The sequence below is a fragment of the Cydia pomonella genome, chromosome 16 (assembly GCF_033807575.1).
Source record: "Cydia pomonella isolate Wapato2018A chromosome 16, ilCydPomo1, whole genome shotgun sequence".
Lineage (NCBI taxonomy): Eukaryota > Metazoa > Arthropoda > Insecta > Lepidoptera > Tortricidae > Cydia > Cydia pomonella.
Genome location: NC_084718.1, coordinates 14,705,253 through 14,732,058, shown reverse-complemented (window position 1 = coordinate 14,732,058; position 26,806 = coordinate 14,705,253). Strand labels below are relative to the sequence as shown.

General features: G+C 37.1%; 1 protein-coding gene across 5 annotated transcripts in view; it reads right to left on the bottom strand.

Annotated features, from left to right (window-relative positions):
* LOC133526368 (kinesin-like protein unc-104) overlaps positions 1-26,806 on the bottom strand; it is a 144,591-nt gene that overhangs the window by 22,901 nt on the left and 94,884 nt on the right. For 3 of the 5 annotated variants that reach the window (XM_061862966.1, XM_061862961.1, XM_061862962.1), the window contains 17 exons: positions 17,736-17,818; positions 13,104-13,182; positions 11,229-11,383; positions 10,831-11,015; positions 10,126-10,237; positions 9,602-9,745; positions 8,247-8,410; positions 7,810-7,949; positions 7,017-7,061; positions 5,627-5,758; positions 5,060-5,260; positions 4,737-4,894; positions 4,103-4,244; positions 3,608-3,771; positions 2,766-2,880; positions 1,372-1,505; positions 454-665 (listed from right to left, as the gene is read on the bottom strand). In XM_061862966.1, the coding sequence (XP_061718950.1) occupies positions 454-665; positions 1,372-1,505; positions 2,766-2,880; positions 3,608-3,771; positions 4,103-4,244; positions 4,737-4,894; positions 5,060-5,260; positions 5,627-5,758; positions 7,017-7,061; positions 7,810-7,949; positions 8,247-8,410; positions 9,602-9,745; positions 10,126-10,237; positions 10,831-11,015; positions 11,229-11,383; positions 13,104-13,182; positions 17,736-17,818 (2,365 nt within the window). The remainder of the gene's footprint in view (positions 1-453; positions 666-1,371; positions 1,506-2,765; positions 2,881-3,607; positions 3,772-4,102; positions 4,245-4,736; positions 4,895-5,059; positions 5,261-5,626; positions 5,759-7,016; positions 7,062-7,809; positions 7,950-8,246; positions 8,411-9,601; positions 9,746-10,125; positions 10,238-10,830; positions 11,016-11,228; positions 11,384-13,103; positions 13,183-17,735; positions 17,819-26,806) is intronic. The other 2 variants (XM_061862963.1, XM_061862965.1) reach the window with 2 other exon arrangements.

Below are 26,806 nucleotides of genomic sequence, written 5' to 3'. Positions count from 1 at the left end.
ATAAATTAGTCAAAGTATAGAAAATTAGGATATTACATAAATAGAATCGCGTGACAAAATATTGTACGGTTACCCAAAAAGATTCATTTATTATTTCAGAATATCACGATTCTAATAAGTGAGCCTTTAAATCTAACATTTCATCTTTCTATTTTTAAACGAAGAAATGCCGTCCATTAAAAAACCCACCTATCATCATCCCAACACCACGCATCCAACACCAATTCATGCTACCAACGTAACCGCACTCAAATTACCATTATATACCTTATATTACTGACTATAAGATTTACAAATGGTTAGCTACAGCGGTTTTCACATTGGAGGGAGACCCGCACGCCGCTTCAATGTCGAGCGGGACATCGTTGCATACGTACTAGCGCTATCTCGCTCATACTCAATCAAACCAAAATGAACCTTCAGCCAAACTCCATAAGGTCTCAATTAGCTTACCGCAGTTTCTCGAGCGTCCAGTAATGCGTGGCGCCGTTCTTGGTGTCGGTGACCTCGACGGCGACGACGGTGGGCGCGCTGGGGCGGTACTCGTCGTCGGCGTCGTCGCGCGGCGCCAGCTCGGCGGGCAGCGGCGAGTACGGCGTGTCGGTGAGCAGCGTGAACTGGAATTGGACCTTCTTGCGGAGCTCGACGGAGATCGCGTTGGCTTCCTGTGGGGAAAGTTAATGGTAAGGTGTGTTATGGTGAAGCTTAGGATGAAATTGGAAAAATATCTAGATGACAATAGTATTTTGTATAATAGAGGGCTTTTCAGTCGAGTACCGTGCTTAGGCAAAGAAGCTTGCTGAGTTGCATAAGTGAGGTACGAGATTGAAAAGCTTGATTATATCACTATTTTATACAATATTTTTTCTACGAGTCATCACAAATAATATTATTTTTCTATAAAACCTCAACAAGTAATGAAAATTGGTAAGTACCTAAGTAGACAAAAACGCGCGAGACCCCGCCCGTTCGTCCACCGTTCTATGGGAGCGCGGCGACACGTGATTGGTATAGGGTTAATCGAAGAAATATTACACATACAAAGTTTGCATGAAACAGTGAAACTCCGGTTTCATTTCAGATTAAACATAAAAAGTGAGCACTATTTAGTTGAAGGATATGATAAATTATATTAGAAGATAGATTTTTGGCAAGCTATTATAGCGAAATTTCGTATAATATGTAGTAAATAAAGCATTTTCATTGCTATTTTTTTACCAAGGTAAATTCGGTTTGTCACGACGATTTATTGAATGAGATGAAATCCTAAGCACTCATTGAAAATATAGGCACTACTTCTTTACCTTAATCGCTACAGTAGAGGCGCGTCAAACATAATTGGGTAAGTCTGAGCTAGTTGGGTGTGCTCACCTTCAGGAATATAGCGTTCCCCCAGAGGTCGTCCCGGAGCGAGGTGAACTGGTGGTACTTCCACTTGCGGAACGCCCACGCGGCCAGCCCCACCTCGCGCGCCGACCAACACTCTGTCTCAAACAGGGGATTCACTAAAGGAACGGAAATAACGTCAGTCTATCAGATAAAAAACTTAAATCGGATATTAACTATAACATGGACACGTGAGGTGCGTAATTTCAAATTTAAATGAGCGCGTAGTACAAAAACTAAATGCAACGTAAAGGTCGATTCACAAGAGCTGGCACGAATGGAATAAATTAGTGAATGAAAATATTTGGGTGTGTATATTAACCCATAAAATGGTGGCTCTGACTGTATACCGATACATGTGTCATACAATAAATGTTTCGTTCATTACAATCGTGCCAACTTTCGTGAATCAACCTGTAATTACTAAGGTCCCAATTTCACTGACTCTGACCCAATACCAGGCGTTTGACGCCATGAGAACCGTACTTAAAGCGCAATAATAAGTAAAAACTCGTGGTGTGGTAGAATAGTCTGGATAGATTTGATCATTCGGTCTATGGTAGAACGAAACGTTGCAATCATTCACCTTCATTCTTATTTCTTTTGTTATAACAAGGTTTGCTAGTGTTTAAGACTTATCCATTATACATATTGTTAGTAGTGCAAATTAATAAATACGAGTTACGCATCTCATGTACAAGGATATGGAATAAACAATAAAAATCTACGTCTAAATCTAGGTTTAATTTGTGTAATAAATTAGGAGTAAAATATTTATAAACACAAATCTAAACAAAAACAAATATCGAATGATTTTTAAATAATGGGAACTGTATATTACAAAGTTGAATTACAAAAAAACCCTAAGAAATACGTAATCACAAAATCTGAATGTAATTGCCTAGTAATTATGCAAGAGAAATTTATTTATTTATTTACATAATTGTCCCTCTAGTCGTACATTTGCAGTTTTAGAATAACCCTATCTGAACTGCCTAACGAAGCCTAAGAAGGATCTTACATTGCTATCATGAACACACAAAGAGTATTATTAGAAACTACTGACATTGATTTTTGAAAAATAATTTAACTACAAATCGAACAAAAAGTCATATACAAAGAAAAAGTGACCAAAGCCTCCAGTGCCCAGGGCTGGAATTGTACCAGCGTCCTCTGCTATCGCAAAAGGTGCCTAAGCCCCTCGGCCACCCGGGCCATGGCGGCATGGGTCGATTTTTTCTATGTATATGCAATTTCCTGAGGGCTAATGGCCCCCCTGTACATTTCTAAGGTAAAACAGTATGGTTCGACCATGTAAGTAAGTATATGGGTATGGTACACAAAAATATATATCTTTGCAGTTTCCAAATGTCTCTCACCAAATATATCCTCGTCGTTGTGGAAGTCCTCGGGGGTGTACGAGCTGTACATGGACATGGTCACGCTCTGCTCCTCCACTTGGCGTTGCAACGCGTCTATGCGGGCTTCGTAGTTCTGGAAGAAATGTGTATCTTAATAAGGTGAGTTTAAAGCTCATTCTTGCGTGAACCTTTCAACTCCCGGGAGTCTGAAGGTTTTATATAGGAAAAATTCCAACATTTAACTTTTTTTATCTTATACCTTTAAACGAGCAATTCTTGTATAATATATATATATATATATATATATATATATATATATTTTTTTTTCTGTGATCTCGGAAACGGCTCTAACGATTTCGCTGAAATTTGGTATATGGGGGTTTTGGGGGGTATACAATCTATCTAGATTAATCTTATATTTGGGGAAACGCGTGTTTTCGAGTTTTCATGCGTTTTTCTTTCGATGCAGAATATAGTCGCTAATTTCGTGTTGCCGGCCACTGTCCGTTTGGTCCAGCGGGTTATAACGCGGACTGCTAAACGAGTGTTACGGGTTCGAATCTCGCCCGGTGACTAACTTTTTTATTTATATATGTTCAAGTTTATTTTTTAATTTTTATAGTTATAACCGAGCAAAGCTCGGTCGCCCAGGTACTTCTCTTATTAAACAAGGTTCTAAAATCAAAAGCAACAAGTTTTAGGATGCAGGAGGCTAAACTAGAAAACCAAGAAATGACCTTATAGTTTCAAATTTAGAGTTGAATTTTGATTCTCTCCGAAGACAGTAAGACTTAAGTGAGGGGATAATTTAAGGTACATCAAAAAATATATATTTGATTGAATTCACAATATGGCTGTACCTTTCTCTGTTCCTCAAACTGCTGGTCAGCATGCTCTTTCTCCCTCCGGAACTGCTCTTCCAAGGCCACGAGCCGTTTCTGCATCTCCGCCTTCAGGTCGATGCCTTGTTTCTCAAGAAGCTCGCATTGCGCGAAGTCCCAGTCTACGTTTTCGGCGTCATTGCCTGAGGAGGGAAAGTAAAATTGTATTCAAGCTGTTTAGAAAACACAGCTTTTCGGAAATTTCGTTTGCCAGTAGAGTCGAGAGTCTGAAAATTTGCCAGTCGAGTAAACGCTAAATTTCCGGAAGCAATGTTGCTTTGCGACGGTTTCCTTTTTTTTTTCAAGGTAGACCAAGATACGCGAATGGGAAAACATGGTACTTACCCATGCTACCCAGTTAACCTGGTTTTCAAAATTATCTGACCAGCTCATTCAGAAATAGCCACCTCCTTATGAGCCAATTCCAAGTTTCTCGCCTAAAGTTATCAGAATGGGATCACATCTGGATCTTACCAGCAGGGTCGGCGGTGGTCATCTCCTTGTTGATGACGGCCTCCTTGTCCTCGTGCGGCTGGCCGGGGTGCGTGAAGCGGAACACGTGGTTCTTGCCCAGGATCACACGGGAGCCCGTTTTCAGGATTATTGGTTCTGTGACCTGGCGAATAAAAACGCTTTTTAGTAATGCTCAAGGAAGTCGCCATATTTATTGACATGGAATCGGTATGAGCCGATTTCATGGTAAGACTACCAATAATAACGCATACTGAAAGTCATCGATTGCGATAGGAAAGGAACGAAGGTACTTTACCGACTAGTGTCAAATCGAACAAAGCGATGATTGAGGATTATTTCTTCCCTGAGCATGGATCAGCTAAAGGCGATTCCTCATTAAGGAGTGCACTAATGTAAACTAATCTCATGGCCATCAACACAGATGAGAGCCTCGCGATGCGGTATAAGCCTGATGACACCGTCAGTGTTCTCGAAAATACAGTGCTCGTTCAGGATGTGCGAGCCGTACAAACAATTCTTAACTTACCAATACCAGTGTCAATTCAGACGAAACGATCAACTACTTATTAGTTTCACTCAGCAGGGATCGGCTTAAGCCGATTCCGCATTGAGAGGTGTAATAATGTGAACTAACCTCACGTCCGTTAACGTAGATGAGGGCCTCGCGATGCGGTATGAGGCAGATGACGCCGTCAGTGTTCTCGAAGATGCAGTGTTCGCTGAGGATATGAGAGCCGCACAATTGGATGTCTTGAGGGACGTTGGCCTCTGAAGTTCCAAGCCTTGTCACACCTGTAAAGTTATATAATGTCATCTACGAGTTCCTTTGGTACACACTAAGTAATAAGTGTGAACACGATTCTTTTTAGCTTTTGTCTGCCTGTCTGAACGTTAAAGGATGTATTTTGATAAAATCAGAAACAGATATTTAAGACAGCTACATTTACTAAAACTCACCATCTTTAATGTAATAGATGAGGCATTCCGAAAGATTCGGGTCTTCGTTCAGATTGACCAAATGAGGAGTCTTCTTCGGCGAGTAAACTCCGACTGTGATGCCCTCCTTCACCGCGACGCCCATCTCGGCGAACACGGCCTCGCGTTGCACGCGGATTTGCTCGGTGCGCTTGAGTTTCTCTTCCCAGGTCTCGTTCAGTTCTAGATATACAAACAAGTATAATTAGACTTGAAAAGTTGGCTTATTGTTAAAAACTAAAAAAAATTGAAATGATAGAATTGTTTATTTTTTTACTGAAAGAATATTACAACATGTAAGTCGAGGTCTATTGGCAGAACAGCAAAGAAATATTTTTAACAATTCCAATATAATTATACATACTAATTGCCTCATTTTATTTATTACTAATAACAAATTCGATGAAAGCGCAATGCAGCTTCAAGCTACAAATATAATATTGCAATTTATTACCACTCTCTGCATATAATACAGAGACACATTTGGAATTCTTAACTACCGTTTTAATACATTTTCAACCCTAAAAACCTGAAATAAGGTTCACTCACCAGCGATAAGCTTCTCAGAGGCCTGCAACTGATCCACAGCTTCTTCGGCAATGGTCGTAGCCGCTCGGGAAAGCTTCGGAGACAGCACTTCGGCCTCGCTCTTCTTGCGTTGTGGAGACGCGTTCTCTTCGGCTGTTTTGTCATATGGATTTATGTTAGTGTTGGATAGAGATAGAGATATGTTGCGTTGTGCGGTTTTAAATTGTGTTAGAATTTTGGAAATTAACCCTTTGTTGTTAGCACCGTAACCCAATTGAAGTCAGTGATAACCGGCAAGGCGTGCTGATTAGTACAAATGCTAAGTTAATGTGTTGTTATTCCTTAAAACCGTTGCACGCAGCATGTTTAAATATGTTCCCAGAAACGATAAGATTGTTTGTAACAGTTTTCTGAACAAAATTCAATTATTTGTAATCAAACAACCAACCAATTACTCGTATATTTAATTCGCGCGATCGCAATTCTGTCTTTCCATACTATTCTCTTCTTTACCTACTTGTTTTAGCTTCTAAATTACATATATGCCTTCCAATGTTTGTAGGCATGTTTTTTTTTTTCAAATAACGTATATATTATGACTAGGTAATATAAAATGCTAAAAATATAAAGGTACGTATAAGAGATAAATATGGCAACATCGAGATCTAAAATGTAGACAAGATATGGGAGCATGCAGTTTAGGCTATAAAGCTTTTCTGCAGCAACATACGCAACATACAATTGTTGACTCCCGTTCGCGACAGATTTTTTTTAACCGACTTCCAAAAATGTTCTCTAGTCAATGAGTATTTTTTATTGTTACCAGAGAACTCTGTCACTTATTACCTAATTTGTATTTTTTTTTCTTACTTGAAAGTCGGTTATTTTGTTTAATTTAGTGGATTTTATACAAAAAAACGAGTGTAAGTTCGTGTCGGAAAACGTTCGAAAAGCCAATTTTGCCAGTGTCAGGCCGCGAACGGTACAAATAACTAAACATTTCAACAAAAATTATAACAGTAATAAGTTACATGGTATGTTTTTTGTTTGTTGAAATATTCAGTTGTACATACAAACACACAATAAATATTGATATCAAAATATAAACTATCCCAACCATTCCCATACTAAATATGCATAAATAGACCATAACCAACACCAATAACAAAAGCGCAGATATAATCATATAACTGACTTGAATAATCAATAATATATTGGGTACTCGTGAAGTGAACGAGGTTGCCTACGAACGCCACAAGCTTTGGACAAGGGTGCATATATCGATTGCATATAATATGCTACGTTGCCAGCTCTATATATAAATATGTTTGTTTTTAAGCATGGCAACTATTCAGGAGGCCAAGCGTACAGGTGGGGTGTACAATGCAGAAGCCTCGTTTAAATTACTTACTGGTAGGCGGATCTTTCTTTTCATAAACGACTCTACCATCTGGTCCTAGTTCGTGGGACATTTGGAAAACAAAACGTACGTTTTAGTAACAGGAATACAAGTTCGTTGTGGCGTTTCTGTAGCATGGTTATGTACACATTACGCAACTCACACAGAACGAGCTAACCGGTCACATGACGGCTAAACATCCTAACTGGGTAACAACAAGGGAGTCGCAACACTTATCAACGTGGAATCGGCTTGAGCCGATTATATTACCATCGCTTTCCGTTTTACACCTTCGGGCTAGCTGCGTTTGGACGCATTGGGACACAGCCGAAAACATTTGGACATCACCAACCCCTCTTTGATTATCGTCTGCCGTGTGAAAATACAAAGAAAATAATAATTACGGTACCTACGTAAACCGCTTTCGTTTTCAGAAACACTTAAGCTAAAATAATCTAATTCATAAAAATACGTCGTTGCCATTTAAACCTTGAAATTAAACAGACAAAAGCCTAACACCAATTTCAACGAAAAATTCTAGCAGGTTCGTTTATTAATATTTTGAATTTTACGGAATGTTTTGAATGATAATTTAACGCATTATAATTTAATTGACATTGACCTAGATTAATAAATCAGTATGAATATATAAGCTAAACTACCCACGTCTTTATTCCAAGATATATGTGAAACAAAGACTTGATCTAAACGAAATGAAGAACTCTTTTGAACTGACATCAAGCTTCGGCTTCGCCCGATTCCGCGTCGATAAGTAAAGTGACTTCCTCACGTCACGAGCACTCACCTTCCTCGACCTCGATGCCCTCGGCCTTGAGGAGTTCGCGCAGTTTGAGGATCTCCTCTTTGAGCTCGCGGATGAGCTTGGCATTGGCGTCTTCGTTGACGACCGCCTTGCAAACGATCTGTTTGGCGCGGTCGGCGTATCTAGAAATTACAAATTTTGAACTCTATTTATATTCTAATAAGATGTAATTTTCGTTGGCGTCATACTTATTAAGACAAAAGTAATAAGTAGTTTAAATCATTAAGGTTTATTTTTGAAAACATGAATTAACGAGAAAAACGTGACACATTTATCTTCAAACTTATTATTGCGCTTTTACTTAGAAATCACTAAAAACACATTTAAAAGGGGACGACCCACGTCAAGTTGTGATGTCATAGATGTGCGTCATAAGGATGAGCCGTTTTGAATAGAAAATATGGTCTATATTTGCATACCTCAATGTGCTGAGTGTCTCGTCGTAGTTGATATCGGCCGGCGATATAGCAGCTATCATGGCGGTCTTGGAGTTCCCTCCCAGGTTCTCTCGGAGAAGCCAGGTGAGCACAGAGTCACGGTATGGTATAAAGTCTGCCTTCTTTGATTTCTTGCTTTTTGATGCCTGAAGAATAATAGTCGTGTAAGAAAAGAATTAAAAGAACTTTAATTCTTTCTGCTCAATATCAAATTGTAGTAAACTATTTCTTTGTAATTTTCATATCAATTAAAAGCGGATTAAGCGAGTCGTATAATGAAAGCTTGTTTACAAAGAATAATTTAATTTTTTATAGGTTTATAATCAACTATGTCAAGGCCTGTAGTAACAAGGCTGTTTTATTACAGAACTTTTCCCTGTGGAAATCATCAATAGTTAAATAGGAGTGAAAGCGTCAAATGTTTTTGCTTTGACTTGAAAGTATGGGTCACGATTACAAATACAATCATTTTTGAACATTGCGTTGTAAGACATAAAAAAATGTATTATGAAGGTAAACATACATAATCTTTCGGGTTTGCTATGGATCAAGCATTTTAAAGATATGAACACGCATTACTGAAAACCTGGCGACTTACCGACTATAGTTATCCAAATGTAAAGGACGCAGTAAAGTAAAATCATTTGTAAATAAATGTTTTGAAAATAATGAAATCTAGCAAAATGTTAAGTACCTAGTTATAATAAAGAAATATTTACAAGAGCAATACAAAGTTGCGGCACGTATTATGTACATCTTTTTGGTTTTCAAAATACAAACAGTGTTCTTGTTCAAGCACTTGTAAGGTACTTTACTCAATTTGCTTAAATCATAGCAAAGAGAATTGAAATAGAGGTGTATTGTCAAATAAAACTTTGTAGTGACGTAGTAAATTTACTGCCATCTTTCGACATATAATTAAAACTTTTAGAACGCCATTTGAATTTGAATTTCATCCTTATTATTTCATTGGCGCCATCTTACTGGGCACCTACCTAAAGCTTATGGCGCCATCGGTCGAAACGATGCTGTTATACCTTTGGCCTTTGATCTATTAGATGGCGCTACTTTTCGATATTTAGCAAATTTAACTCATATCAGTAAAAAAAATAAGGATCAAAATCAAATGGCGTTCTAAAAGTTTTAATTATGTGTCGAATGATTGCAGTAAATTTACGTCGCTGTATTTCAAATTCTCTTTGATTCATAGTAACAAAGTGTGCAATAGTGTAAAAAATAATAAATGTACGCAGTACAGTGTCGCAAACCTGAATACATCATTTCTGACATACAATTTTACCAGTAAAACAAAAACAAACATAAACAAATGTGCTTACGATTTCGGCAAGCGCGGAGATGACTTTCCCCAACGTTGTGAGGGATTTGTTGATGTTCGCGCCTTCCTTCAGCCGGGTGCCCTTGGCGCCTGTTGAGTCGGCTCGCTCGGAGCCCGCCAAGTCCACTAGGGAGATCTTCGACACCTAAGTAAAAACATACCACAACATTAAAGGCCCGTGCATACCCGAAATATACTACAACGCGCATTGTAACTAAAACATGAAGTTGTCATGATTGCTATATAAATGGAAATTTTTTGACAGGAGCATACGAAAGGTTAAGTGCAAAGCTGGACGCACACCCATTGTAGAAAGGTATTTAATGAGCAAATTATGACTGCCCCATATCCTTTGTTGATGGAAGCAATTATATAGAGTTTATTGTTGTGAGTTAAGTCGTCATTATGAGCCTTTTGTAAAAGCGCCCCAAAAACGATAATGAGAATTTTATACAATCAAATATAAGCCTATTGAAGAACCAGTAAGGTCAACGGCAACGGCTAGCGATAAAGGACATGACATACCTTCTCAGACATGAGATCCGTGGTCTGGTCGTGCCTCTGTTGCGTGAAAAAGATGGTGAATACGGCGTGCGAGCGAGATGACGTTTCGTTCATGTTCGTCGCAGCCACCGTCCTGCAATATTAGCCAATTTAATAACGGTACAAATCTTACAACACAAACCTGCTCGTACTAAAACTATCAGGGGCGTTCCAGAAAAGTGTTGGGTACGTGACACTTTTAACACTTCTGATAAAGATAAGAAGCCGAACGTTTAAAATGGTAACGTTTTATAATTAATAAATCAATAATTGGCCAGTAACATCAATAAAATGATGGTTTAAGCAGCGTCCATTAGAGTGCACCACTTCCGCAAATGACTAGTAAGTCCAATACGGGAGCGGCAGACCGCATAGCTGGCAGGAGAGTGCCGTCTCCGTAGACGAAGGTGGAAGAACGACGCGCTAGTATCTCAGTTCTCGCCTAGTGTGAAGAAGGGTAAAAAACCACTCTTCATCGTGTGCAACCCCTTAACCCAGGGTCTTCCTTTAGTGGTCGCGATCTTCAGCCTTCCTTTCCCTCCCCTTTCGATCCCATCGTTTGATAACTTAGCTTTAAATTCAACGGTGATGTCTGCAGGTTCAGGTACCTGCCATACGTCACGTGCCCGACAAAGTAAACCTCTTTGTGGAATGTTTTACTTTAAAATACAATGTTAATGAACTAACCTGGCCTTATTGCCCTCGTCGATAAGGTCGTAAATGTCCTGGTAAGATGTGACGGCCAGTTTGCTGAGGTCCTCGACGTAGGGTCCAAGAGCCGGGTGCTCGCGGACGCGAAGGTTGCCCTTGTTCTTAGGGTTCAGCAGGTCGCGGACTCGCTCGCAGTATATCTCCATGTAGGAGACTTCCACCTGGACAAGACATTTGTATATTCAAGTGAAATACATTTTAAGCCATTTTTTACACTGTTCTGTCAATTCACAGTATGTAAGAATTCTTTTGAGTTTACTAAGAAACACTATTAGGTAAGACCGTCTACAAGCTCTTTCGTAGCTTTTAACTCTTGCGTATTAATTTCTAAATTAATTTTATGTTAATGACAAAGTACTAGCAAAGGTACGAACCGAGTACTTGAGGTCATCAGAAGTGGTCTGCCTGATGCGACGGAATAAGTCCTTGCAGATGTTTGGGATGATGCCCTGATCTTCGTCACGGCCCATCATTGTATACGATTTGCCCGCACCCGTCTGACCGTAGGCGAATATGCATATGTTGTAGCCTGAAAAAGTTACAAGTTTAGTTAGGTTATAATAGTAAGATGATGGATAGAATAAAGGGCGAAATAGTTGTAAATAAGGTCTTCGAGCTTACACGAAGCGATAAGCGGCTGGGCTTCAAGGAGGAGTTCGGGTGGTTAACCCTATGAACGCTACGCCTTATCAGAATGCACCAAGATTCATATTGGGCTGTAGCCACGCGCGTCAGTTGACTCCTTTCGCAGTCAAGGGTTAAGACAGCGATACCTCAAAAATAATGGATCACGGAATGGTTGTTGATAACTAGGTGATAATTGATAATAATTTGTTACTGATAAGTACCACTTTCTTGTAAGTATTTTACCTACTGAAAACCTTGAATAGATATTTTTTAATCTAGAAACTACTTAAGAACGATCTAACTGAGCTGGTGTACATACGAGTAGTACATATACTATTTATCCTACTAGAAAGATGGATATCTTGACTAATGCTTTAATTGTTTATTCATTTATGCAGCATTAATCGCAATTGCATCTTCTAGCAACTTTCATAACAATTAAATAGTATTTATTTCTAAATATAAACGCAGGTATAAACTCAAAGCATATACATTTTTGTTCGCTGCCGGCCGTTCGCGCTGTGCTTTACTCTGACTCTTGGTATAAACTTTTTATCTTAGCACAATTACTTTCGTGCCGGGTATTACGCGGAAGCTCTCAAACTAGGCAGATCCAGTTAATCTTAACTGACCTGGACAGTCCATTACTGAAATAGGCGGCAGATGATGTGTGTAAGATTGTTCTATTATATTTATAATAAGTAAAAATTGCGCCGATGGAAATGAGCCCTAAAACGCCATGTCATAACCAAAGTTACGTCACGTGTAAAATATAATAAGGAAGGTTGCGCAACCATAGCATAACGCAGTTGGACCGAAATCACTAATGCTATCTTTGCGGATGCGAGAGAAAGCGGATGCCGTTACGAAGGTACAGTTTCCGCGATTTCAATGTAACTAACTTTATAGTAAAATGGCATTTATTTTGCTTCAATCTATTCAGTGAATTTGAAACGTTTTTACATTCTAACATATCCGTGGCAGCAACTTTCTGCTGAGACTTCTATTAGGTAATAATTTAGATACTAGGTATTTTGTCTTCTGACCTTAAGAGATGAAAAAATAAAAACAACAATTTTCAATTAATCCGCGAAATAATAACGTGGTAGTCAATTAGTGCTAATCCATTATACTTGCGTATGTTGACATGCAATTTCAGATCGTCTCATTCACGAAGACGCGTGGCTTGACTCGTATTGTCATGTTATTAAAGGTTAGATTTGACCAATCTGTGTGTCAATGGTGAAGGACAGGAACTACGAGTATAATGTTTACCCTCCCACCGCGAAAATAAAAGTTACAAAACTCGACACGTGTTTCGCCTCTACGAGGCATTATCAGGACATTTCTTCAAACAGAAACGTCACTTTTGACGCAATTAATAACCTGTTATTACAATCAGAATTCGTCTCTCTCTGTCATGTTATCCAGAGACAGGTCGGCATCAATAGTAACGGATGAAAGATCGCGCTAAAAGTATCTGCCACTTCGGGATACTCTTCAAATTTTACATATAGACACATAGACATATCTCTTTTTGTTAAGGTATTAATGGTAGATACTTTTGACGCGTCGTCCGATCTCTTACTTTTGATGCTGACTTTACTAAAATACAATCTTACCGTCAAAAGCATGTTGAAGCATCTCTTCTCCGATGTCTTTGTACACCATGACTTGAGACGAGAATTCGGGATCGCTGGGCTGTAACGATAATGGAGTCTTAGAAAACATATCCAAATATTTTTACGTAAAATCGTTCATGATAACCGAAATTACTTAGAAATATGTGAATATAGTTATTGGACATCCAGTTTGAGTAGTTCTACAGAAAGCTGAAGTATTTTTGTCAAAGTGAGTTCAATCATGAAACATGGAATTCAGTCGCTTGTGAATAAAGAAAAACCGGGCAAGTGCGAGTCGGACTCGCGCACGAATGGTTCCGTACCATTATTTATAAATACGGCAAAAAAATTATGTTTGTTGTACGGGAGCCCCCGTTAAATATTTATTTTATTCTGTTTTTAGTATTTTTTGTTATAGCGGCAACAGAAATACATCATCTGTGAAAATTTCAATTGTCTAGCTATCACGGTTCATGAGATACAGCCTGGTGACAGACAGACGGACGGACGGACGGACAGCGAAGTCTCAGTAATAGGGTCCCGTTTGACCCTTTGGGTACGGAACCCTAAAAAAGGTTTTGCAATTGACTTCACAAGAGATAACAGATACGAGTAGAAGTACCAAGTTTGAATAAAAACTATACTAAACCGGCGATGGCTTTGATTTCAAATCTAGTTACGCTTTAGATCCCATCTTACAATGCGATGAATCGATTTTACAAGTTTTAACCGTCATTATTGCTAAAAAAACAGCTTCTAGCCATTTACCGGTCGCATCGGCAAAGGTGCCGTTGACGGTAAAGTTACACTTAAGTACTTAAATTGTAATGTGTAGCTTTAAAAAACAAAGCCAAGTAAAATCGCACCTATAAAAAGTACTAACCGAACGGAAAGGTTCACGAAACATTGCTCATAAAAATAAGCGATATTAATGCAAATCTGAGGACGGGACGCTGACTGGCGAATAAATTTAAATAATTGGAGTTTGCAAAAGAGTCTCATTTTAATTACTAATTAAACCAAGCACTTTGCTTTTACAATTAATTGTAAGAACAGTTGTGGTTTTTAAATAAATTAATTTATGCGCTCGATTTGTTAAAGTAACTAGATTTAAAAAAACTTAAGTAGAATTATGGAATGCATTTTAGACGTACATAAGAAAAATCTCTTAAAAGTATCATGGCTACATATCACCGCTTTTGTTTAAGAAATGAAGACACAACTTATGAATCGATTAATACGATTCTAGTTAAAATTCTGATACTAAGTACACAAAAATATCTAAGACAAATGTGTTTGTTTCGTAGTTTAAATAATAACGGTAAATAGCATACTAAGCTAAGCTCGAGCTGAAACCATAGACATATAATCCCATAATCGCGTTGCGGTTAAATCCAATATGGCGGCCGCCCAAAATGAGCAAAATGGCCGGACGATTGGCGGGAAATCTTGTTACACCATCGCATCGGTCAAGCACTAACGAGCAGATCGATGGAGATGAAAATGGCCAACATGGCCATTAAAACTTTGACGTCAGCAGCGAGAAAAGTCATCTGTTTTATATCTAGTTATACTAAGCTTCAGGTCGGTTCTATATACGTATACTTAACACAAATGCGGCATAATTTCTAAACTCTTTCTAACTATAAAGGATTATATAGTGGTAATTATCACAGTGGTGAAAATTTACTAAGCCAACGTCACATGGATGTATGGTGAAAAATGTATTCACTATTCATCAATTTTTTGTTATAGGTTCCTAAAATAGTTCATGTCACTAAACGGCCAAGGCACATATGTATTTTGACTAAGGTGTAGACTTGTAGAGTTTCTGATCTTAGGGCGTGTAGAGTTAGAAGCTTGGCTCTACATGAGACCAGGGCCCCTAGTGTAAATTTATTCGATAGCGAAACGTGACATACGCATTTGCGTTAAGTCTCATTTTGTATGGGATTTAGAAACAGCGTGCCAAGCGGGACGTTTTGGAAACTCGAAATTCCATACAAAATGAGACTTAACGCAAACGACGTCACGTTTCGCTATCGAATAAATTTACACTAGGGGTACTGATAACTTTTTGAGAGTGCCAGTCTTATGGGTTCGTGTTGGCAACATTTTACATGAAAATGTTTTTGGTAGGATTTATAAATTGTATAATTCAGACCGAGATTATGTCAAATATTTTTACGTTCGGATTTTACATAGACTTTACATTGAATAGATAATATATTTCAGATATAACCTTATTTTCTTTTCAATGCGGAAACATTTGCACGGCAGGGTGAACAGGATGGTGTTTTCCATTAAATTTTCCGTCGCTATTGATGGAAACCTGAGCTGGGGCGAGGCAATCTCCCTGTTTGCCAGTGAATTACTACCGGAGATAGAGTTTCACCTCTAAGCAAACTTTGCAAGTGTAACTTAAATATATTTGTGTTTACTAAGTACGAGTACCTAACGTTGATAGGCCGTTGCCCACCTTTTGTGATACCCACCTTGTATTTTTGTTTATCATTGCCTAACTGAGGCAATGGAAAAATGAAAATTGGTAGTGTCAGATTAAGCTGGATATAGCATTCGCAATGACAAAGTTTGGAGACGTCATCATTCATGTTAAACATGAAAACATGACGTTTATATTGACACACCTTAGTTTGTTTTATTCAAGTGGGTGCAAAGTTAGCTTAAACGGACTATACCTATCCACATAACAAAAGACAACCCATTTTCAAACTACGTCAGCATTAGGTGGGAGTTTTCAGAAAATAAAAGTTAATCACTTGGACTAATAATTCTGCGGACGGAGTATCGGTAAAACACAACTAAATCCTAGTTGTGTTTCATCATCCACCAATTTCCTAGTATTTACGCGTGACACACAGACATTGACAGTTATCTCTATGCCCTCATCCACCATTTTGCCGTCAGTCGGATCGACATGTCATTTGAGTAAATTGGTGGAAGAAAAATTCTAAAATATGCCGACATGCGTGGTCAAGTGTTGTAAGAATTATACAGATCGGACGAAAAAAAGAGATGGGATAACTTTTCATAGGTAAGTTCATCAATTATCATGTTATCGTACGTAAAATCACGATATTTCAATTTCAATTTCTGCGGAACAGGAGTATGACCAGTATGTTGAATAGGGTAATTTCCCGAAAGTAGGATAATTGATGCCCTTCTTATTAAATCGTTATGTATTTTTTTATTTTATTAGCCTACATTGTGTCCCACTGCTGGGCAAAGGCCTCCCTTGTCCTCCGCCACTCGTCACCGGCGTCACGGCTTTGTGCATGCTCACGCCAGTCGCCACAAAATGAGTCCAGGTCGTCTCGCCATCTCGTTTTTGGCCTGCCTCTGCCTCGGGTGATTTGTGATCACCCGTTAGGTACTTATAAAAGATTATTTAGATAAATGGATAAATTATTGATTGCGAATTTCAAAATAAGTCCGTATGGTCATTTCCCGAAAATAATGAGATTAAAGACACTTTTATGACTAATATTTGATAGTAAACCTTTGTTATATATATTATATTTTTGTTCAAAATTAGATATCTCTAATGTCTTTTAACAATTGATTTCATCTAATGTTAAATATTATGATTTTAAAGGTGTTTGCACGCGGTGCATGTAATTTGAGTCCGTAGATATGGTGCGCATGTGTTAAGACTTATAAAAGCATATACCTACGTAGATATTTGTAATTTGGTCTATATTTGATTAAGAAATATTTCAGGATTACTTATACTTTTATAAATTTATAAATAATCGATATTTATACTTTTTCGATCATAATTCATCATATTTTCCGATCTGCAACATATTTTTTTGTTTAAAACTTATGGTTTAAAGATATGTTTTAAGTTATATGTAGGTATAAATTTAAAAAAAACGAACTGATATCATCCCGATGCTAAATATTATTATTTTAAATAATGTTTGCACAAAGTAATTATGCAACATTACGCATTTATTGTCAAACATAAAGCAGTGCAATTTTTTTATTTTATAAATAATTTTTACATCAGGGAGAATATGTTTTACATGGTATCACTCGTCTACACGCACAATTTAAAACCATCCGCCATTCCAGTGTCACAGTTTGTCATAAGTCAAATTACCTCTGATAATATCTTTACTCTATGGTTAATCACTGAGTTTTGTGACGATAATTAAGCATTAAATTTTAATAAAAACTTGGTTTTGGTGTTCATTTCATAAACTATAAGCGATGAAAAAAAGGCAAAAAGTTAATTCTCATAAATGCTTAATTGTCGTCACAAAACTGACAGCGATCAACTTTTCTAATTATTCACACTAATTGGGTAGACTATTTTCTGAAAACTCTCAGGTACGAGATAAATAGAAATCTACTCATTGCTGTAAATCAAATCTTAGACGAGTTATTTTAATTAGGTGCGCAACTAGGGCGTGTTCCCTGTACTGGAACTTAAGATATATGGATTACAACCAATGCTTTTGGTTTATTCCCGCCCAATATCAATGTAAAAACTCGGATTCTAGTTTCTACTCCTAACGTAAGTTATCTTATCAAGAACCGCGGTAAATGTATAAAAGTTTGATAACATTGTGTTAAAGTTAGATTGAGACAGAAATAGTTACTTACATTGTGAGACCAGTATGAGAAATCGAAGTTGAAGCTTTTGGCAGCATCTTTGTTCCCAGGGGGTGCTTTCGGATTCACTATTACTGTAACAAAAGAAGATTGGATTGAGTTTATATGTACATAATGCTCGTTATACATATAACCCAAGCACAAATATTAAATGATATACATATACTTTGATGTCGGCCATGTAAGGATTAATTGGCCCGTAAGGAAGGTAAAGGTTATCTTATTTAGGGTACGCTTGTAGTAATTGACTGGTCAGCAGCAGGACATTGACTGGTCAGGTTTTAACCCGTTACATAATAGGTTTTTTTTATGATATAAGAAAAAAAACAAGCAAATTAATCGCCTGACGACTTTACCGTCGCCCTTAGACAGACCCGCTTGCATGAGTTGCGTTCTCGAGCGCGACTCCATATATCTAGCGCGACTTATATGGACTCGCGCGAGAACGCAACTCATGCTAGCCGGTCAGAGGGGTTGTAAATACGTTGCCGGAATCATGATAGGAGAACGATCTTTTCATGAAGGAAAGTAGTTTTAAATAAATCTCGAACTTACACTACTGTTCATCTTAGTTTTTATAAGTGTTAAAAAACGCAGTAGGTAACTATAAGAAATTCAATATCAGATTTAATGAATTTATTAGACTTATAACTTGCATGTGACTTTGAAAAGGTACTTAGACGTAGGTAATTAAAAAGGAGTTTCTATCATTACCTAAAAGGATAAGTGGTCATGTTCTAAACTGTATAAAGACCATAAAGAGAGTGTGATCAATGGGAATTTTGGAACAAAGCGACGACATTGTAGGTATTCATTAAAATAATTTTCATATTTTCAAACGCAATTCGTCCTTTATGCCTACGTGATTATAGTAACTTCGTCGCAATCAACAGCTAGTGCATTTAAAACGAACGCAAAAGCACGTGTACGTTACCAAGTGCTTTCCAACTCTAGTAATTGCAAAACCAACCTAGCTTAAGGTGAAATAAAGATTACATTCCAATACTCCGCAAAAAGGGTGGTGCACGATAGAGAAAATTATGTTTAATATTAAGTGACACTTGAGTTAAAAGTATACGATTCATATTATTACAGTCTGAGTAGCACACAAGTAGGTGCCTACGTTTTGGAGAGTTAAAAACTTTGTGCTTCAAATAACACGAATTAATACGTATAAGGTTGTGTGCGATGCAGACTTCATTAATTTTATGTTTTGAATGATATAAATAATATTATTGGGACATTCTTACACAAATTGGCTAAGTCCCACGATGAGCTCAAGAAGGCTTGTGTTGTAGGTACACAGACAACGATATATATAATATACAGATACTTAAATACATAGAAAACATCCATGACTCAGGAACAAATATCTGTGTTTATCACACAAATAATTGTGCTTACCGGGATTCGTACCCAGTATCATAGGCAGGGTCACCACCGACTAGGCCAGACCGGTCGTCAAAGATGTCATAAGATTTAAACAAAGACGTTAGAAGCTCTTTAGCGCCAGTGGCAGTGTTCATAGAGGTGTGCCTCTAATGACACTGCTACATACCTTTACAAAGGCATCCCTTTACGCAAAAAGTTTGTAATTCATTCGATCATTTATTTTATATCCCAAAGAATTCGCATAAAATCAGGGGTTGTGTTCGTCTTTTTATAAACGGAGCTTGTGACATAGTAAACAATGGAGTAAGCATACTTTTTTCCCATACATGGCTTTTACTCCTCGCTAATTATACCCAGGTGTATTCTGCCAATGTTGAGGTATTTAGGTAAGTATAGACTTTTGACTTGCGAGTCAAAAGTCTATACGTGCGTTTGAGTTGCGATTAGTTATATTCGGTTAAAATTTGGTTTTTGTGGAAGGACATGCTGAAACTTATTGAATAATTGCATTTTAAACAATACAAACTGACAGTTTGCTACCTTTATTACCTCTTATCTTTATTTTTTACATATTCACAAAAGTGGCCACATCACAAGCTGTCGAAAACCACAACCGAACACTGTACCTGACTGTTTTTGTGTTCTCAACCAGAAGCGCGAACCCACCGCCGCCGTCACACTGTCTAGTCTCTCATCCGTCCAGTTATTTTCATTTTCTCACTGGTGAATCTCGTGAAAGAATCGGCTGAATCGACACAAGTTGAATTGTGGATGTGTGCGTGCAGCCGTGCCGTCGCGACGTATCGACCGACGTCGACGCCGCCAAGTCGCGGCCACTTCACTAACTAAATCCGAATCAAGTTTTACATAAGTTTTTATATATAAATTATCTGTGAATTTGGTAAAGAATTAAAGCGAGGTAAAAGCATTAAACACCTAAAAGGTTTTTCAACAACGACTTCTAAAAACCCCTCTGCTTTTCCTTAAGCTTGCTTAAGGTTGACTGGCAGGGAATGCCTTATGGCATTAAGTCCGCCTTTTGTACTGTAAGGTTTTCTTTTGTGCAATAAAGGTTAAATAAATATTTTTTCAATGAAATAACTTTTATCTTACCTTATCTTAATTACTTTTTCGAAATACGCGATCAATTCGTCAGTATAAACTTTGAACAAAGATCCTATGTGTACGACTAATAGTTTCAGAAGCCAAACTATCCTTCCTAATTCATTTTCACTTACAGTTATGTGTTCAATCAAACAAAACTGGTCTATTGGTTTCATCAGTCAATTTCCGCTAAAAAGCAGTTCCTACGAAAATGAGTAAACCGGATTCGTCACCAACGGCTTTAGCAGCAAATGGATTGCTAATCCGAGGCGTCTGCCGCCCTTCCGTCGCCCGCGCCGGGTGACTCACCGCTGCATCCTGCACTTTAATAATAGAATAGGTACACCTTGATGGATTTAGGGGTGCGGGGTGGTTAAATATGCTTTAAAGGCGAAAACCGAAATATTACATAGCAATGCTGCCGAGATGCTGCAACTGTTGACTAGTGAATCTGAGCTATAGACATCGCGAACTTCCATGGCTCCGCCATATTGGAAAATACTCCAAAAAATTATCACCATTTAAATTTGCTAGGTATAATTATTGAACCTGTTCTTAATAAACTTATATATATCTTGATGTGTGAAGTATGAAGCTGTGTGAACTAATGGAAACTATACTCCAAAAATCGCGGCAACTATCCTTTTTGACATGGATAGACGCCTTTTAATTTTTTGATCAAAACGAAACACAACATATAGATAATGGCACCTAGATGTGAACTACGTGCACCAGTGTATCGATATAATAATTTATAAAAACATACTTAATTCTACTTCTAAGGTTATGTCACATTTTACGACAATCGGTTGTGAAGTGCGACCGGTAGTAGAGAAGAGCTCATGCAACAGCCAGATTAGGCTCTGAAAGAAATGTTTGCATAACTGTAACAAACATTTTGGTTACTGTTTACACAAAAATTGGGACTTGCGAACTATGTGTTATATGTTACAAAACCGTGTTTGGCTATCAGTGTTCAGGTATTTATTATACCACTACAAAATAAGTTTTGTAAATTTATGCAAAGTTTATTTTCTTATAACCGTAGTTTAGTTATTTAGTAAAGTTACAAAACCAGTTCGGCTATTTATTTTTTTCAGTGATAGACTAAAAATGTTTACTACATTTTTGTCTAAGCTAAAACGAAGACGTATCAATAAAACTAATCTTTCGTTCGAGTCTAATATTTTTCTACCGGATTCCTTTGTGCAAGAAAGGTGTAAGCAATGTTATTGTTAGTACAGGTATCTGCCATCCTAGTTATATCCTGTCCTAACTGCCATTTGCCCGTTGCCGCCCGAACTGAATGACTCATCGCTGCATCCAACTGCACATTTACGATCAACTTTAGACCTTCGGAGAAAATAATAAAGTCGAATATAATATGCAACTAACTGGATGAGTCAGAGTTGCATCTGACGCAAGTTACAGTCGACTTTGAATCGTCCCTCTAATTGATTATATTGTGCAATCAAATGGCTATTCAGGAAAAGTCAATACCGACCCAATGCAAATAAATTAAAAATAACCATTCGATGCGCATTTTTATGATCCATTAATACTTAAAAGTAATGAAATAGGTCAGTTAACATTTTCTCTCGATTTAAAAAAAGAAAGAACAAGACTATCAAATTATAACAGGCCAATTCAAACTTACACTGACATCAGAATGATAGTTGAATCATAATATTTAGTTATCGTGCGTCTCGCCCGCGCCAATACATGTACGGACAAATACGAGCGAAATGCACGATAACTGAATTACATCAGTTAGATGTCATTCTGATATCAGTGTACGTTCGAATTGGCCTGTGAGACTCTTCTAAGATACAGTTTTATTAGATTCCTCTATGATAGTTACTTATTTTTCATCACACTTGCTCGAAAAAGGTTTCATGCAGGTGTATTGAAGGACAAAGGCCTATTTTGTTCCCACGGGAGTTATGGATTGTGAAAAAAAAATTATAACTCCCTAGGGAGTTACAGCTTTATTTATTAATTATGTCACTAATTCATACAAACCAAGTAGCATAAATGAGTTTTACTTTTAAAATACTGACATTTATAATTTAATATATTTGTTTATGTTTAAAATTATTCTATTTCATTAATTTAACAGACGTTTTAAATATTTTACATAATTTTCAATCGTGGCTGAATGTCGAGTAGGTCTGTGATTCGATGCCTAAACTGTCAAGAAATTACAAAATGGCGGATGAATGTTTGATATGTCACCGTATTTAAGAATTATTTCGCTTAAAATTTAGTTTTTTCTTCGCATGTGTGATGAAAAACATTGTGTGTAACTCCGGGGGTAAGAATATTGCAAACTCGGGTCTTTAATTTAATTGCCACCCTCGTATCCAAAATTTCACTATAAAGCAATTATTGTTTCTTCTTTTTATACAAGCTTTTATCTAACTTGCAATGTACCCATGTAAGTGTGTACATATGAACCTATGTTTGTATGGGTCAAATCTTGCAAGTTAAATTTGACCCACTTCTCGATTGCCAATGAAGCTGAAAATTTGCATACATATGTAAGTCGGGTGACAATACTGACAATGCAATAATATGGTACCATCGAGCTGATGTGATGATGGAGTTAAAACAACGCAACTTAATTGTGTTTTGGGGTTTTTTAGAATTGTCTCGAACTAATATACTCATATTAGTTGGCTGTGGAAAGAAAAGTACAGTCAGCTATAAAAGCTTGTGCCAATTTTTTTTTTTGCCAAAAAGTTATTTACGAACACTTCAAGCAGTAGTAGAGCTGAAAATGTGAGTTTGAAAACCAGAGTCATTAACATGATATAGTATTCCAGGTATAGTTTCCTAGTTTCAAATTGAAAGTACTTTTTATTTTATTATTTTTGGCATAGTATATTGTCTGTAAATTTGTCATTATTATTGCGAGGTTCACTAGATCGTTATAATTATGTTTGGACAATACAAAAGAAACAAAACAAAATAACGTACAATTGCAATATTTTCAAGTTAAAACAAAAGAAATAAAAACCAGATAATGCTTAATTAACACTAATGAATGACATTTGGGTATAAAAGCGCGAAATCCCCAAACAATGACGTTTAAAGAGGTCAAAGTACAAGAGTGATTCAGTGAGGGCAAGTGCTGTTATTACACAGCAGACGAATGCTTGCCTCAGTCGAATCACTATAAGTTTGATCTCGAGATCCATAATAAATGTGTTTAAGTGAAGGTCAGAGTTAAACTGGTTTACGTGAGGAGAAAGCACGGCAAGAGATCGGAATGTGATAGCAGTAATTGTGGGGAATGGAGCGGAAAATATGGCAGGGAACGTTTGTTAGGGCGCCATTGCTTTAGGGCGCTTATAGTGGACACTATTCTGTGAGAACGGACGTGAGTAGGGCGTAAAGGTTGCCGTTATGGCCTTCTTTTTGAACACGTGTTCTGGAGCGCACATGTTTCTTATAGCAGATAAAGAGAGACAATGTTAGAATTACTACTACTGTCTGCCAATATTGTATTAAAAAACAAAACGGAAATGTAAATAACGCATTTTTGTTCTGTTTGAAGTTTCTGTCATTCACGACCATAAAATCTTTAATATTTTATAAAGTCTGCTTTTAACCTATCAAAAAACTCTATCTATCAACAATCTATACATTTTTTTTTAAATCTATGCCAATATGCCTCTTTTACTAGCTTTTAATTAACTTGCAATATTTGTTTGTTTGTAATATTTTTGTTCGGGTTCAATCTTGCCAGCTTAGACCCCCTTCCCATTATATTAGCTGAAACTTCACACACATATAAGTTGCAATATTATGGTACTATGGAGCTGATCTGATGATGGAGATAAGAGGTGATCATGGGGACTTTGCGATAAAACAACGTAACCTAATTGTGTTTGGGTTTGATATAATTAAATCGACGAGTATTAGTTGCCTGTTGAGAGTCAAAGAAAAAACAGTCAGCGTTAAAAGATTGCATGAAAAAATATTTATTGAATAACTTTTGTGAATATATGTGGTTCTCCTTAATCACTCTTCTTTTTGGCACAAAATCGCGATAAAAACGCGACCTGCCCTACATATTCGGATTTGGGTTATCCGATAAATCCTGCCCCAAATAAGATTTTCAGCCACAAAGGATGAAAATCTAGCAGAAATTCAATGCAATATCGGGCCAAACATGATGTATACAAAACAATATAGAGATTCCGGAAATCTCATCTCTGTCCTTTATTTTTACTAATTCACATGGATAGCCGCAAATAATTTATACGTAGGTCACTAGATAAGTTTTGCAATAGACAAATATGAAACAATGAGGTAGCCTATCACATATATTTTTTTAAACTATATTTCCATAGACAATGTTTGGGCGGAAAACATTTACTTTATTTTTAAATTTACTTATTAAAAAATAGATTTAAACTTTGAAAACGTCGGCGTGGGCTAAGGGCGAATAACGCATATTTTATACAACATTTTCATTGCATACAAATTTAAGTTAAGAAATTTATATAATAATAATAATTCAGCCTATATACGTTCCACTGCTGGGCACAGGCCTCCTCTCATGTGCGAGAGGGCTCGGGCTATAGTCCCTACGCTAGCCCAATGCGGATTGGGGACTTCACATACACCTTTGAATTTCTTCGCAGATGTATGCAGGTTTCCTCACGATGTTTTCCTTCACCGAAAAGCTAGTGGTAAATATCAAATTATATTTCGTACATAAGTTCCGAAAAGCCAGGATTTGAACCCGCGACCTCCGGATTGAAAGTCGGACGTCATATCCACTCGGCCACCACCGCTATGGCTAAGAATTTTTTATAAGTAAATTTAAAAAGAAAGTTAGGTAATGTTTTCCAGCCAATCATTGTTTATGGAAATATAGTTTTAAAAAGTATATACATGTGATAGGCATCCTGTTTGTTTCATATTTGTCTATTGCAAAACTTACCTAGTGACCTATGTAGGTATTCGTTCCAATATTAACTATATTACCATAAAGCTGGCCATACACACTAAGGTACGCCTGCACAGTTTTGTAAAATGCACAAGTAAAACTGAGTGTATGTGGTATTTGACTGTGCAGTTTCCTAACCAACTTTACTTGTGCAGTTGAACTATGCATGCATTCCTGCGCAAGCATACCCTAGTGTGTACAGTCTCTTGATGGATTAGATCTGGCAACGATTATTTGAATTCAGAACTATCGCCCTGCTGAAGGAATAAAGATCTGCAGGCGATTTCATTCAGAAAGTCACAAACATCTGAGTTAGACGATATTGATGTAATTCGTTGTTGAAGAAAAAAGATCATAATATATTATAAGAAACCTACTTCGAGTGTTTACATTCCCCAACTCAGCTAGACCGTATCTCTTTTACAGTATGGCCAGCTCATTGCCAATGCCAAGGTCAGGCGAAGTTATTAATATAGTATTATAAATGTGACTGAATAAAGAATGGTATATCTGCGATGTATGTCGCTGATAAAGTATTTGTGTCATATAGAAGTAAAGTAAGCAACATGCACTTATTGCTGACTTTGCTTCACGACTTACAAGTCACGGACTTTAATTCTTGAGCCATTTTGTGTTTACTTTACATTGGACATTTCATACCGTTAGCAATACTAAACTAAGATTACGCACTATTGCAACCACATATGTGAACAAAGCGAATACAAATGATACTTAATAAGGATAATGTGGGAGTTCAAAATACTAATTAACTTCTAATCTAATATTTTCCATACAAAATATAATTGAAGAGGAGCCACGTGTATTGATGCCATAGGGGCAGGGCTTAAAAATTGATAAATACAAAATACAAAGTACTTACTATATATGTTTTACTACAACGTTCCGTTTTCTTTGCATCGTAACACGGCAAACGCTCGCGTGTAGCGTTCCTACTGCTCTAAATTCGACCTTACGTTATTACGAAAACACGAAGGCTGAGACGTCGTAATATTGGAATAAGAACGCTATATATTCATAAGTTACATAACTACAACCCAAAATAGGGTAGACATTTTAATTCCAAACTAGAAATATAAAGTTCGTAAGCAATTTCTCACAAATCGCCAAACACGCCAAAGATTCAACAAAAAGCTGTGAAATTTGCATGAAAATCAGGTTTTATTGCCAATTTTCCAACTGAATGAACAGTAAATCCCTGAATTGGAGCCTCGACGTCAGCGGAAAAAACGCTGACTGCCAAGGTCAGTCGAGAATTATTGTTTAAAATAAAATGTTACTTAGGTATATAAGGAGCCTTTTCATGAAATTCACGAGATTATAGAGAATTGAGCTGGACCTGTTAAATATGAAAATCAATGAAATTTTATAGATTAAGCGCCTTTTCTGATAAACACGGCATTTATATTCATAAGTTTACCATATGCAGAAATTTATGTAGATTAAATTCTTGATAAGACATCTAAGGTGACCGTTGATATAACCTCTAATATAAATTGTTGCGCAAACTAATATCAACAAATATAGTACGAGAATGGATAAATTACACATTTAAGAGGCCGTTATCGATTTTAGTCGCAAAAATGTC